Source organism: Cheilinus undulatus, linkage group 3 (assembly GCF_018320785.1).
Source record: "Cheilinus undulatus linkage group 3, ASM1832078v1, whole genome shotgun sequence".
NCBI classification, from domain to species: Eukaryota; Metazoa; Chordata; class Actinopteri; order Labriformes; family Labridae; genus Cheilinus; species Cheilinus undulatus.
Genome location: NC_054867.1, coordinates 43,938,502 through 43,953,168, shown reverse-complemented (window position 1 = coordinate 43,953,168; position 14,667 = coordinate 43,938,502). Strand labels below are relative to the sequence as shown.

The window sequence follows — 14,667 nt, the reverse complement described above, 5'->3', positions numbered from 1 at the left end:
TCTCCACTGTGTGTATGAGGTATATGTGTATTTCACAGTATTTCAATTCAATGGAAGTGCTGATAGTATATCAATGAGTGTTTTACATTTCTATCAATTATGGCTGTTATAAGCAAAAAAAAAATGTAATCTAAATTTTATAATTTCTGAAGTTAATTGTGATAGATCCCACCCTTTTCTGATCAAATTTTAAAATTCCAAGATTTTGCATTTACTTTTTTCTTCGTCATTTTAGATTTTTCTACTGTTTCAGCATGAGCTGAACAACAGAAAACGGAACTTGTTCTGGATTTAAAATGAAACTGGAGTTCATTAAAAAGATGCAGATGACTTCTGACTTGTCCACTGAGCTGTCTGTGAGTTTTTTAAAAGTGAAATGAGATGTGGAGGAACACTGGACTTAGTTCACATCACTGCCGCTGCAGGGAGATGCTGATGCACCACAATCAAAGCGTGCTGAAAGGGGCAAAAAAGCATGTGATTAATTGCAATAAAAAAAAGTGTACTAATTGTGTACCTTGATTAATCACAATTAACTCAATTAATATTGACAGCTCTAACACTAATTTTACATTATGGATGGATGATTAAGTTAGTTCAAAGAAAATCATTGTTTTGAATAAAATCAAAACTAAGGATATAACTACTGTATTTTTTAAGAAAAACCTTTTTGAGCTTTTGTAGTCTAAAACTAGACTCAAACTACAAAGAGTTAAAAAACACCAAAATGTGATTAAAACTGATGAACATTTTAATCTAAAGACTAAGAATAAATGAAAAAAAAAATGTCACAATCAACAAAAAATGGATTCATACTCTATCTACTGTCTTATTAACCTGACACGCCAGATGGATGTGTGAAACACATCCATCTCAGAAAGCTTCAATAGGAAACGTTTGAGAAAAGGCAGAGGCTTTGAAAAAAACTCGGAGTATGATTGGATGAACGTTCTGTCTGTCACATCTCTACAGGCCAATAAGAGCAACAAAACACGTGACCTAGCCGCTACTGAGCTGCGCGTGCACAGCTACTGAGGACTAATGTGAAACATGGCGACTATTGACATGTAAGTACTCGACTTTTGTCGTTTTTGAAAACAAGAAAACAACTCACTGCTGTTCTTTGTTCTTATTTTGACGAAGAAATGTCTTCCATTCTGATAATACTGGCGCTTTAGTAGCATCCACCCTAATCTCTTCCTCCATAACTGCACCAGCTTTTGCTGCTGCTTGTTTACGTCACGACCCTGCTGCGCCTGAAAGTACTGCCCCCCCGTCGCTGATTGGTCCTGTCACTTTCTAACCGGGCCCAAACGGTTCAGATAGGAGTTTTGCAAGATGGATTCGCCAGTGAAAAACAAGGAAACATGCGTATCCATCTGCTTTGCAAGGTTACTGTATTATCTAATAAAGGAAAAATCCCGAACACACATAATTGTTGTTTTGTCTATTTTGGGTCTTTTTATGCCTTTTTTACAGAGGAGAACAGAGGATAGAGTCAAAAGAGGGATGAGAAAGTAGACATGTGTGAAAGGAGTCACAGGTCAGATTTGAGGCTAGGCAGCCCATGTACACGGGACATGACCTAACTGCTAGGCCATCTACATCCCAACAAACATACATTTATAAATAATATCACTACTATACATTGCCCTGATGTAGTTATGTTTGCTTTATGAAGAGAGGCTATAGTCCTCTAAACAAGGTTCATATTGGACCTGTGGCTCCTTTCCTGCATGTGATTCCCCACCCTTTATCCTCCATTCCCACTCTTTCTACTGACCTACATTAGAAAAAATGCATAAAAAGGCCCAAAAGTAAAACTTTAACAGTTGTATCTCTTAGACAACCCACACATATGCTTCACCAAACATCATGTTTACAAAAAGCCTAAAAGTTCAGAAAAGGCAGTGTGCAGAAAAATAATTTAATCATACAAAACAAACAAACACAAAATAAAACACAAAAAGCTGAAAGAGTCCCAATTTGAGAAGAAAAAAAAAGTAATCAGACTGTTTTTTTTCCATGAATCCCATTTTTACAATGACTATAAGAACTAAAAACACCTAAACATTAAACAAGACCATTGTTTTGAAGTATATCCCTTTGATCGAGTAATTTTCTTTAACTAACAGTGTTTGCTATATTGATTTTTGCCTCATGAGACCGTTCACATTATGAATATCATTATGAATATATTTTTGGTGTGTTTGTAAGATCACATTAAAGACCAGCTGGTCTGAATAAAGTTCAACTCACAGCTGTGCTGTATAACCCATACCAAAACCAGAATAAATTCTCTTCGAACACATTTATCATTCATAATTCCCTAAAAACGTGGTGAGTGTTTGACTAAGTTTTAAAAAAGACATTTCCACTGAATGAAGGAGACAAAAGCCACGACTGTCTCTCGTCATGCCGTATCAGATCAGGTAAAGATATGAGATGGATTTAGATTCTCAGGGAAAAACACACCCATGAAGGCAGCAGCCCAGCAGCAGGTGCAGTCACAATCAGTGAACCAGTATTTGTTATCAGCATCTATCACAGGAAGCATTAGAGGCGGTGTCCAAAGATATGACATGTTGTGATGTTGTGATTTGGGTGTGTTGTGTTCAGGTTTCTATGTGAAGATCTTTGGGTTATTCACAGGCGATCTTCCCGTCGAAGCTGGAGAGAGCGATGGCGAACGCCTGCACGGCACACAGCGGGTAGTTGAAGTCCAGCGTGAAAATGTCGTCAGCTATTCGTCCAAACTGCATCACAATGTAGTCCACTGAAAACAAGGAAATAAATAACAAAGTTGATTAAAATAAAAACATTTTTCCAACTAAAAATAGTAACAGAATAACTGTGTAAAGAGATGCCAGTATTGACGCATATACTTGGAGGCAGTGCTGGTAACATAGTCGTGTTCACCAGAATTAATCATTTAAATAGAGATGCAAAACACTGGATTTTATCCAAAATGACATTATTTCCAAACTCATTGTAGCTGATACCAATACTGATACTGATATTTACATACTCCTTCATTCAATGTGAAGAACGCTAAGTGTCTCCTGTTCAAAGAGAGGCTGAGTCAAGTAGAGCTTAGAGATGAGCGGAGAAGTAGACAGTCTGTAGCTGTTTCAAAATGTTCATGGCTCACAGTGGCCATTTGTGGTGCTCTAGAAATATGTGGGGATGTCATGAGTGTTACTTTGCTCTGCACCAAGATATATAAAGCCATTAAAAAGCCACAGGTCCAGTGCCAAAACAGTTCACCCAAAGGAGAGCATGAACATCTGTACCAACCAAGATTATTATAGTAAACTAAAACTAACTAAAGGACTAAAACTAAAATGTAAAAATTTGTTTTATTAACTGAAACTGAAAAAATTGTGCACTTATAAAAACTATGTAAAAATGAAATTAAATTAGGGACAAAATGTCCTTGGTTATAGTCCTTGATAGCAGTATCCTGACTGGCATGAACACCCAAGCCTAGAGAGTGAACAATAATCTGATTTGATTATAAAAAAATACTTCACACAATTGTTAATCTTTGGTCTTCTGTTGTATTTAAATATCAAAGTTGAATAAATAAAATAAAAAGGGAAGAGTAGCCTTCTTGAATGTACTGTTAAAAATTGTATGTTTATTTTTTCTAACCGTTGACAAGTATCCCATATTTCTGAAAAACTTCAACAAATGCTAAAACGAAGATAAAACTTAAACATACAAAGCAGCAGCAAATACTCATTCAAACTAAACTGAAATTTAAGAAAAAAATAAAAACTGATAAAAAATTAGTTACTAACCGTGGTAACAACTTTAACTGTATTCCATTTTTGCAGCTGGCTAGACAATTCACCAAAGCCCAAAATTTTAAAACATAATGGCAAAAGATGAAAAGTTTGATGAACAAAATAAGTAGGAACCATCCTCTGAGGACGATGCAGTAAAAGTCTGTATGAAAACGTTATGACAATGCTTTCAAATTAGTTTAGACATTTCCAACTAGACTAAGCTAAAGATCAATAAGTGGACCAACCTATAACACTGCTGATGCCGCTAAACTACAAACTTAACACTAGAATAAAAGACATGAGAACATGATTGAGGTAATATCAACTAGGGGTGGAAATCACTAGTGGCCCGACGATACGGTATTATCACGATACTTGAGTAACGATTTGATTTTATTGCGATTTTAAACATTTTGCAATACAGTGAGTATTGCGATACCATATATTGAGATATATCTCATTTTTTCAACTGTTTAGCTGATTTAGCATTAGTCTTGCGCTCATGTTTGTTGTATTTCTACAGCATTTTATTTTCGTGAGGCACTTCTTGCAAACCTTGCATCTTATCCATTTTATTCATGCCCTGCTTGCATTCCTAATATCCTTCTCCTGATGCTGCCTTGTTTGTTTTACTAACCTCCTAATCTATGGCCGTCACCTCTGTCGACCTCACTGGACAAACAATTTTTGAAACGACTGACTTTATTTTTCCATTATCATAGACTTCAGTTCATATTAGCAATTCGTTTGGAAAAAAAAAAAACAAAAAAAAAAAACGATACTTGGTGGACGAGACGATGCGATATACCACCAGACAAAATATCGCGATACTATGCTGTATCGATTTTTTCCCCCACCCCTAATATCATCCATTTATAAATGTTAAACTATGGCTTGTTACTTATTCTTACTTAGAGCTCCCTCTGAATGAAGCAAAGAAAGTCAATCTAACCAGCCGTTATCTATACTACTTGTCTTGATCAGGGTTGGAAGGGGCTGGAGCCAATCCCAGCAGCCATTGGGCAAGAGGCAGAGTACACCCTGGACAGGTAACCAGTGAATCAGAGAGATAACATTTAGGCGAATCAGGGGACAAACAGAAGTTGACAAGCTGCCATTAAAGGGGTGGTTTCTAACTGTAACATTCACATGTATGAATGAAATCTGACCAAAGAAATGAACATTTCTTTATTTTTTTTCATTACTTTCTATGCAACTTGACAACAAGTGAAGGACTTTGGAAAAAACAGGAGGTGCTGAGAAAACAAGCTTTCACTTCACAAAGAGTATTCCTGTATGGGAGCAGACATTTTACACAGATTCACTTGAACGCACAGACGATTAAGATAGTTATCAGACGTGGATCGAGAGTACTGTCAACATTTTAGCCTGTGATTTATTTGTAGATGGCATTTTATTATTCATCAACAGGTGGTTAATAAAACAATCTCTTATATTGTGTTTTCTACTAACCACAGATCACAGGACAGTAAGATCTACATGGAACCATTATAGACCAGCTGCTTTAGCAAAAACTAAAAAATATGCATGAAATGACTGTTTATAAAATGTATTTGCCAAAGCTTGTGGTCTATTATGTTTAAATATACTAGTGAGTACAACAACATTACATTAAAAAGTATTTTATCACAACTATGAAGTCAATTTTTTCCTTAAAAAGTCAACAGATAAATAGGTAAACTATGTCAAATACGTAAATTTTTCAAAAGTTCAGATCATTTAACATTTTAATTTAGAGCTTTCCTTTATCAGCCGCTATCTGACAATTTTGATCCAACTATCTCCCACTGTCACAGTCAGCATAAGACTATAGATGCCACAGTCACCACCAGTTATGGCGGATTCCACAAGATGGCAGCGCCCACAAATCAGCAGACTCACTCCTACAGACGATTAGAGTCATCATTTAACCTAATGAGCTTGTCTTTGGACTGTGGGAGGAAGCCAGAGTACTCTGAGAGAATACACACATGCACATGGAGAACGTGCTCCGAAAGGCCTTGTCAAACAGAATTTTGTATTAAGAACTTTCTCACTGTAGGGCGACAGGACCAACCACTGCACCACTGTGCTGTCCAGCCAAGAAAGCACTTTTCCTTTCTTGTAATCATCATGAAAAAGAGGCTTGATACTTCTGTCATCAAACTTTCTCTGATAAGTTAACATCTAATTGAGGGTTGTCATTGGGGTAAGACAGAAGCTGTAGCTACCAGTACTCACAGTCCTTGTTGTGGACTATCTGGAAGTTCTTGATGGAGGCCTGGGTGACCCTGCCATTGAAGTTGAGCACATGAGAAGCAGTCTCCTCGTTCCACACCGGCGTCTTGTTTCGAAGCTCGATCAAGTTTTCCATCCTTCTATTTTGGTATCTCAACAACAAGCCGTCACATTCCTGCAGTGAAGTAGCATAAACGTGTCAGGGAAACACCAACAAGGAGTAACATGACTTCAGATGTTGTCCTTGCTCTCATTGTAAACAGACAAACTGCATACATCCAGCTATGAGGAGTATGGATAGTAATATTTAAACTATGCGTGAGCAGGGAAGATTACCATTCTGTATTTTTGTCAGGTGTATACAAATTTGGAGAAGTTGTAAGGTATAGGTAATGATGAGGTAAAAGCTAGTCTTCTTGTGCTCTATTATCTTCAATCTCCTTTTGGAACTACAAGAAAACACAATAAACAAAAAGAAGACCTAATGTAATACAACCCCACCTTTTCCATTCTTTGATTTTTCGCTTTCATACTTTTTCTCTGGGGTATAATACATAATTATAAATAAAAGTATATGGAATTAAAATTTGATGAACAGAACTTCTGACAAAAGGAGGAAGATTTGGGTTTCGATTTCTGAGTATAGTCATTGAAAACCCAAACAATCTTTTCCCTGTAAAACCCTCAATTTTTTTATGCATTTCTTCTGATTACTCTGTTTTTTTAAGTATGTTTAATTTGGGTTCAAGGCAACAGATAATTATGTTAAAAAGAGAAAAGCATTTATCTTACATTTCGTGGTCGTAGAGGTACTCGCTCATTGTCCTTGTCCATTCCAGGAATAACAACCGTCATCCTCCTAGGACCCTTCATCCCTAAAACATTTGTTTCCTTAAGAAGAGAAAAGTGTAAATATGTTCAATTTCACCTTTTCTGATAAAAATCACCAGTTACTTAAATAATGTTTCTGAAACAAGCTGTCTGTGACTTACATAGATGATTCCTGCTAACTCCTGCCGTGCATTCGACAGGTCTGGAAGAGCCCTTTCTGGATTCAAAGCGTTGTCAAACACAGTGAATTTTGTCCCCATTAAATTTGACCTAGACAAAAGAAAAAGAACGCTGAACTGATAGTGCCCATCCTGTCTGCTTGATTTTGAATCCATGGGCCTTTATCACAGACCTGGGGCAAAGCGTCGTGGATAGCAGCGCAGGTGTCTTTCTTATATTCCAACACAGAGTTAAAATAGCATTTCAACACAAAGTGCTCACATTGTTTGAATTGTAAATTAACTCATTCACCCGTTAGCATCCATGTTTGTCTTAAAAGGCTGAACACGTAAACTTTGCCACTGCACATGCTGTTCTCAAAATGCTTTGTAAATAACTCACAATGTTAACTGCGAAGGGCACCTGACACAGCTTTCTCAATCTGTTTTAAGAAGAATTCCACCAGATTTTAGCCAGACTGCAACACTGCAGCTCATCGTCAAACGTCAAACCCAATTCTGACGGTCAAGAACAACAGTCTTGTAGTGTTACATAATCAACGACATGTCCAAGACACCCCATGACCACAATTTAACAAAACTAGCGTGTAAGAATGTTTTCTGCATCCTTGTCTTGTTTGATACCCTGACCAAACCTTAGAAGGAGGATTGGTCAGGCACAAAGCTGGCATGTTCAGGCGCCGGTTCACCTCAACTAATAGAGCAGACACCAGCATTCAAAGGCATACTCAGAGATTTATGAAGTTAAACTTTTGTGGCTCATGTGGAAGTGTTCACCAGTGTCTTTTTTTGTTGTTTTTGATGTTTTGGGAATTTAACTTGAATCTGCAAATCCACATTTTTGTCCTTTGTGTCTTCTCTGTGTTCAGTGGCACAATCAAAGAAGGGAAGTTAAATTAGCAGACAGTCCAGGACATTTTAAGAATAAAGGATGAAATCCATCATCAAATATCAATGTGCCAGCCGGCAGGCACACCTGGCTGTTAGGGGAAATGAGAGTTGGCACTCTGATAGGTTTGATTCATGTCACTACTAAAATACACCTATGTATTATCAACCCACTTGATCCAACATCATTTAACTAGCAGAATGTAGACAGATTCCCCAAATCACTTTGTGCCACACATCTCTTTTTGCTTGTTTCTGATGTTGTGGGAATGCTCTGGTACAACTGCATGCTTAACACCTTTAAAAGAAAGCTCTCTGAGTCTTATGTACCTCAGCTTTCCAACAAAGTTCTCTCCTCCTCTTGACAAATCTGTGGCATCAATAGAGATGAGGTAATTGGATGTTGTGCTTTTCTTTCGCTTCCTTCCAGCCAGCAGGAAGGTCTTAAAAGAAAACAGAGAAATTTATTAGATCCGAAGAAAGAGACAATCTAATGTAAAGAAATCCATTAATATATCCACCACCACATATACCTTATTTATCCTTATATTGATTTATCTTGACCTACACTTACTGACATTATAATTGCTATGATTGCAACACAAAACAAATACTAAATTCAGCTGAGCTGTCAAACTTTACTGAAGAGAAAATTCACCTTTTTCTCATTGTCGAGGTGAAGATAATACAGTGGATAGAGACTCTTATCCATTCCTCTCTGGTCTCGAGTCACTCGGCACTTGATAGTTGTACCCTGTGGAGCCGACTGCAACACAAACTTCTCCAAGTCATCAAACTCGATCTCAGGTGAAGGAGATCTTTCCTAGAAAAGAGCATTCAATTTGTTAGCTTGTCACATAGAAATGACAACAAAGAATGCTCATTTATGGAGGACTTTTAAGCTATTAGATACCTTTTTCTTCTTCCCTTTGCCCTTCTTCTTCTTTGATTTTTCTTCTTTTTCTGAGTCAGAATCATCACTATCTTCTGCCTTTGCTGAAATATAAACATAAAACGGTTAGATTCTTACCACAGACTCAAAAACAGGGTAATGTTTCTAATCAACATGCCTTTTTTCTTTGTCTTCTTCTCTTTGTCCTTGTCTCCTGATGTTTGGAACATGGATGCTGAGCCAGCGGTGGATTTCTTCTTTGATTTACTCGACTTTGTCTCTTCCTCACTGTCGTCACTGTCAGATTTGGCAGCTGTTTGTGAAACAAATGTAAAGATTTACTTTTGATTCTCACTAACTAACTCATCAGAATTCTGAAGAAGCAAACCAAACATTGTTGAAAACCTTGTAAACATTGCTGTCAAGTTGTAACTGGTCTGCTTTCAGTTGCAAGGTCTTCTCATAATGAAGGAAGATCAATAGCTCAGGGAAGTTTTGAGGTGTGAGAACTGACTGAAATAAACTCACCTTTCTTCTTGCCTTTTGAGTCTTTCTCTCCGTTTATTTGGAACATTGAAGCTGGTTCTTTCTTCTTGTCTTTGTCTTTGGATTTAGACTTTTTCTCTTTTATGTCAGAATCTTTGTCCTCTGAAAAATGAATTAACAAGTTTTAAAGTTTTAAAGGTGTTCAGTCTTTGACTGTGATACTAAGCTTGTGAATCATGAGCACATACATGCTAAGAAATTATTTTGTTTTTCAAGAGAAGGCACTGTAGGTTTTTTTCTCTACTTCTTTATTAGGCAGTTGTCTTGGAAAAACAAATCCAATACAGTCAATCAGCAAGCAAGGATTTGGTAAATATTTGCATGAGCTGAACTAATTTGAGCGTGAAATCCTGATTTTGTTTGCTCAGTTTGCAATTATAGCTATTTTTCAACTTTTCTGTCAGACTGTAAACATTTAAAAATCCGAGAAGGATTCAGTCATACCTGGTTGCTAGCTTGGGTCATGCATTTCAAAGCAAAGGTATTTTTGGCTAAGGAGACAGCTGATAAAGCAAACTGGAAAGTAGACAAACATGACTTGCAGATGTTTACTTTGCTCTCAGTCTGTGTTTACATGTGAGGAACACAAACCACCAAAACCGAGAGTGCATAACTTTGAAGATACAGGAACTAAGAGTGCCAGATTCCTTGCTCTAATCTAGTCGCACATATTTTTTTAACCTTTGAGGCTGGTCACACTAACAGTAAAGGAATTGTTCAAAACTGTTCCTTGATAAGGAATTTTCACTAAAATGCTCCTAATTCTTGGCTTGCAGACTATATACCTAAAAAGTCTTTGTACTGTGTGCATTTGAAGCAACAGTGAACTTCTGGAATTAACAGCATGTGGTCAAAAATTTGCTGAGCTTAGGACTGCACAGCAGCAAATCCATAATTCTCAAAATATATCTAGTCCCTTTTAAAATGGTTGAGAATGACTGTTTATAAGTGTACCATCTGATGTGTGCCTTCTCTTCAGACTTTGTCATCTTAAAGCAAAATCAGAGATTCAACACATTTTTTCTTAAATTTCAGAGGCTATCCGTTACAATTATATGTATGAAAAATAAAGCAGGACAAAGTAACACACAGGAAATAAAACTAATGCCACAGTTTGGTAGATTTTTGACCCACTTTTAGATTTTTGATCACTTGAAGCAGTGTAAACAAACTGCAAACACAACACTGACAGAGCATCTCGGCTTAATGCTGGCAACATGAAAAACAGCTGCCCATAAACGTGGAAATTTGTTCTTACAATATGATAAAGAGGCACTTTGACCTTCTTTTCTGATCTATTCACAAGTCCCAAAAATTAAGTCTTCAAAGAAGAAAAAAAAATTAACTAAACAGACACTGTATGAAAGAAAGGTGAATCTACAGTAATCTTAAAGGCTAATTTCCCACTGCATTAAACAAGCTACTGACATACAGTATTTAAATCTTCACCCACAGCTACCATACACACTTGACTTCCTTTACAGTACAGGACAGGCAGGGAGCCTCAAACAAGTCAGGGCAGGTTTCTCTGACAGGACTGATGGCTGCTCTGAGGTTGAGGAAGGTTAAGTTACGCTCCAAGGCAAAAGATCTGGAGACAATCCAACTAGATGATGAGGAGGGATGAGCAGCTCTGAGCTGAATTACACAGTTAACTAATAATGAAGAGTAAATAAGTCAAATTACTATAACTTTCACTAAATTGTAGCTCAGGCAAAGAACGCATAAATTTACTTTTTAGAACCAAAATAAGTGATATTTATGCTTAAAGTTACAGTTTTGATGCTCTTACTTCAGGAGTCATCTGACTGACAATGCAAAGTTGTGTAGAGGCAAAGCAGCGTTTATAGCTAACATGCTAACAACTCAGAATTACACTGTGACCTTGCCAATGTTAAAATAGAATAACATTCACCATGGCTGTTGTCTTGTTACGTACATATGAAGGAAAATTTAACATCTTGCCTTCATATGAAAAATGACAGAATCAGCAGAGTTATACAAATTAATTCATGAAGAAAGGGAACATGAATGTCTGTGCCAATTTTCATGCTACACTACCTGAAGTTCAAGCTGTTTCTTTTAGAAGCCCTTTCCTAGTTTTAAAAATGAGCTGGGCCCCGCATTTGATACACATGAAAAAGATCAACATATTGTTTGCGTACATTTTCACATTAAATATTTTCAGCTGAATCTTTTTAACATTTTTTTGGTTTAAGAGTAAAAATACTTGTTTAAGCATCCCAGTATAGGCCCTCACACACTTAAAAATGTTATCGTCATATCACTTAACATATGCAAATCTTTTTTTAACAACATCAGAGCACGCAACGCCTTGCACACCCCTGAAATCTCTTGCAGGGGAACCTTGGCCTCAGGCTGGCAACCAATGCAATAGTTCAGATTTCACTTAGAACCAGGAAAGACAACCTAAAAGTGGCCAAAGGTTCAGGGATCACCAAAGTCGGTCTAACTTCCTTTTGAGACAATGAATGCTTATACAAAATCTGATGGCCGTCTTTCCAACAGGCAGCAGAAAAAGGAGACACACAAGCAAGAATAAAATCTTCAGGTACACAACTAAAAAAAGACTAACAGGACAGCAGAGCAGTGTGCACATAAAATGTCCTTTAAACTCTTTTAAATTAGGCTGAGAGGCAGCAGACATAACAACAGTAGGTGTGTTTCAGCAGCCTTATCAGCGTTCCAAACAGTGAGCAGAAATGCTCCTTATATGCTGGATGTAAGATGTATTTTGCACAATAAATCTTTTCCATGAAAGAGATCACAAAAGGAAGACACTGAGTCAACAAAGTCTGTGGTTAGTTAAAAGGCTAAGTTTTATTGTTAAAATTCAGTATTGGACATTTTTTGTGCAGACAGTCAATCTTGCCATCACACACAGGAGCAATGGATCAACCAATCAGCTGACATGGCCAAGTTATCAGCCAAGCCTTGTCAATAAAACCTTTTGCTCAACAAGCATGGTATTTACGAAAGCTTTCTATGTGACTCTAGTTTTAAATTTACATGGATCTATGTTTCTCAGACATGAGGTTTAAAGTATCAGCTAAAATTTCCACATTTTTCTGATAGCAAGCTAGATTGCTAATAATGCTTAATAATTCAGATAATAGTAATTTCAACTATTTGGAAAAATAAACCAAATATGTTTTACACAACATTTAGTAGAACTGCTTTAAAGACAAACAGAAGAGGCCATCCATCCCTTCATTTTAATACATATTTTCATAAGAACTAAAGAGAAATCGTCTGGATTTAACTGTCATTTCTAATTGTTTTAACTACATTTAGATACCAGTTAGTTGTGCAGATTACACTCTTGATTGCTGTTTTCTTCTGCTGTGCCCATCTCAGTGTTTCCCCTAACTCATGATTAAAGGGTAAAATCATGTAATCCTCTTAACAGCACAAGTCTGGTCTTAAAACTGCTGTTTACTGACTGTTAATACCTTTATAAAACTCTTTTTCTGGTCTTTCTCCTACCTTTAGATTTAGATTTCTTCTCTTTGGCAGAACTCGCAGATGGAGAGCTGTCCTTTGTCGTCTTTTTCTTTGTCTTCTTTTTGGGAGTGTCTTCATCATCCTCATCATCGTCGTCATCGTCTGTGCCTGAATCTTCAGGAAAGGAAGACAGATTTTTTGAGTATTATTACAGTCTAAATATTTTCGTCATGCAAGGTTTTAGCAAAGCTTTAACTGTGTACCTTTCTTCTTTTTCGGAGCACTTTTGGCTTTCTTTTTTGGCTCTTTCTCCTTTTCCGTTTCTTCTTTATCTTTATCTGGTTTCTTTTTCTTCACCTTTTTTCCATCTACATTGTTGATAAGGAAAGAGCGTGAAACCAATGTGGTTAGATCACAGTTAAGATAGAGAAACATGTAAGATATCACAGTCTGTGTTTGTTTTAAATATCAGTGAGTCTGAGAGGATCCTCACTTTGAATGGCAGGACTCTCTTCTTCGATCACATCTTCACTTTTCTTGGTCTTTGTCTTTTTGGGCTTGGCCTCTTTCAGCTTAGTTTCTGTGCCATTTGCTTCCTCTTTCTTCTTTTTTGGCTTCTTTTGATTTTCTTCAAAGATGAAAAAAAGCAAATTAACAATGAAAAATTATTTATAAGAAAGAAAAAAGGAGGAGGAAAAAAGACTGAAAGTTTGTTAAAACAAAAAAAATCTAGAAAAGCAACATTTGAAGATCTTTATCAGTAACAACTTACCATTACAGAGTCAGACGTGAAAGGAAGCAAGTGAGAGGAAGGGAAACAGAAGATTTAGAGTTGGATTAATAATTCTACTCATCTGCTAGAAAGTTTTATTTATAGAATAAAGAACTGAATTAATTAATATTAAATTCAATTAATTTATACCACATTTACAAAGAAAAATCCTACTCTAATGTTTCATAAATTAATATAAATGTGTAGTTCATGGAAAAGGTCTGTGCAAAGATGCAAATATCTACTCATATTAACAGAAAAGAGCAAAAATCGAAGAGGCCAAATCAAAGTGTGTCCATCTATTACTATTCTCGACAACACAGCTCTGAAATGCTTAGAAGCAAGTTTTGTAACAATTTTATGTAACCGTTCATGCTTCCCTCTGAGCACTAAGAGTTTAAATACAGGAGCTCCAAAATCTAATCACACACTACAGACTTAAGATCTATTCTGGTCTAGTAAGAGCTGGCAAACGAATTTTTGAAAATACAATTGATCACTGAATTTCGGTGGTTTATGAGAATTGTGATCCAAATTACTCCAAATGAGATGGATTTTATGATCTTGACTTTAGATTTATCATTTAAATGAGTGCTGCTCTGCCACAACAGTGTGGTCTAAAAACATTACTTGATGGTAGGAAACCATTTCAGTGCACTTATTCAGTCAAATGAAGTGTTTAACACAGTTACATATTAATAAATATGCTGAAGTGCATGTACAAAATGGCTCACAATCATCCTGTGATCACTGATTAATGTGACAGCATTTAAACTTTTTAGGAGTTCTACTTCAGCTGCTTTCTTGGTGACAGTAACCTTGTTTAGGATAACCAATAATAATAAGAGATTTTCTAAACAAACTGTTCTTTGTTCTGCTTCAACTTTTCTAACGTACTTTCTGTTACAAGCAAATTGATAGATTGAAAGTAAGAACAAGCTTGCCAGTGGAAAAAAGAACTTGCTACGGATAGAAAAGTAAATAAAAAGAGCCAAAGGGAACAGTATAAAGTTAAATGTGTGATATGCAGAGTGCAGATTAGTTTTGAATTTCTTATGTTTTACT

General features: G+C 36.4%; 1 protein-coding gene across 1 annotated transcript; it reads right to left on the bottom strand.

Moving 5' to 3' along the window:
• Positions 1-2,123: 2,123 nt before the first annotated feature.
• On the bottom strand, positions 2,124-13,148 carry LOC121506957 (tubby-related protein 1-like). The gene is made up of 11 exons (XM_041783025.1): positions 13,094-13,148; positions 12,873-13,004; positions 9,348-9,467; positions 8,998-9,132; positions 8,841-8,923; positions 8,586-8,750; positions 8,258-8,370; positions 7,022-7,130; positions 6,822-6,920; positions 6,033-6,204; positions 2,124-2,776 (listed from the first exon to the last, which is right to left on the bottom strand). Exons 3-11 carry the CDS (start codon positions 9,391-9,393, stop codon positions 2,643-2,645), a joined length of 1,056 nt encoding a protein of 351 aa, XP_041638959.1. The 5' UTR covers positions 9,394-9,467; positions 12,873-13,004; positions 13,094-13,148; the 3' UTR covers positions 2,124-2,642.
• Between the last annotated feature and the right edge of the window lie 1,519 nt (positions 13,149-14,667).

Excerpts from the sequence above, each read along its gene's own strand:
- LOC121506957 (XM_041783025.1), bottom strand. The coding sequence starts at position 9,393 with ATGTTCCAAATAAACGGAGAGAAAGACTCAAAAGGCAAGAAGAAAG. Across the intron at positions 8,924-8,997 it reads GAAGAAGACAAAGAAAAAAG|CAAAGGCAGAAGATAGTGAT; the intron begins GCATGTTGATTA and ends TTTATATTTCAG. Across the intron at positions 6,205-6,821 it reads TACCTCTACGACCACGAAAT|GAATGTGACGGCTTGTTGTT; the intron begins GTAAGATAAATG and ends ACTTCACTGCAG.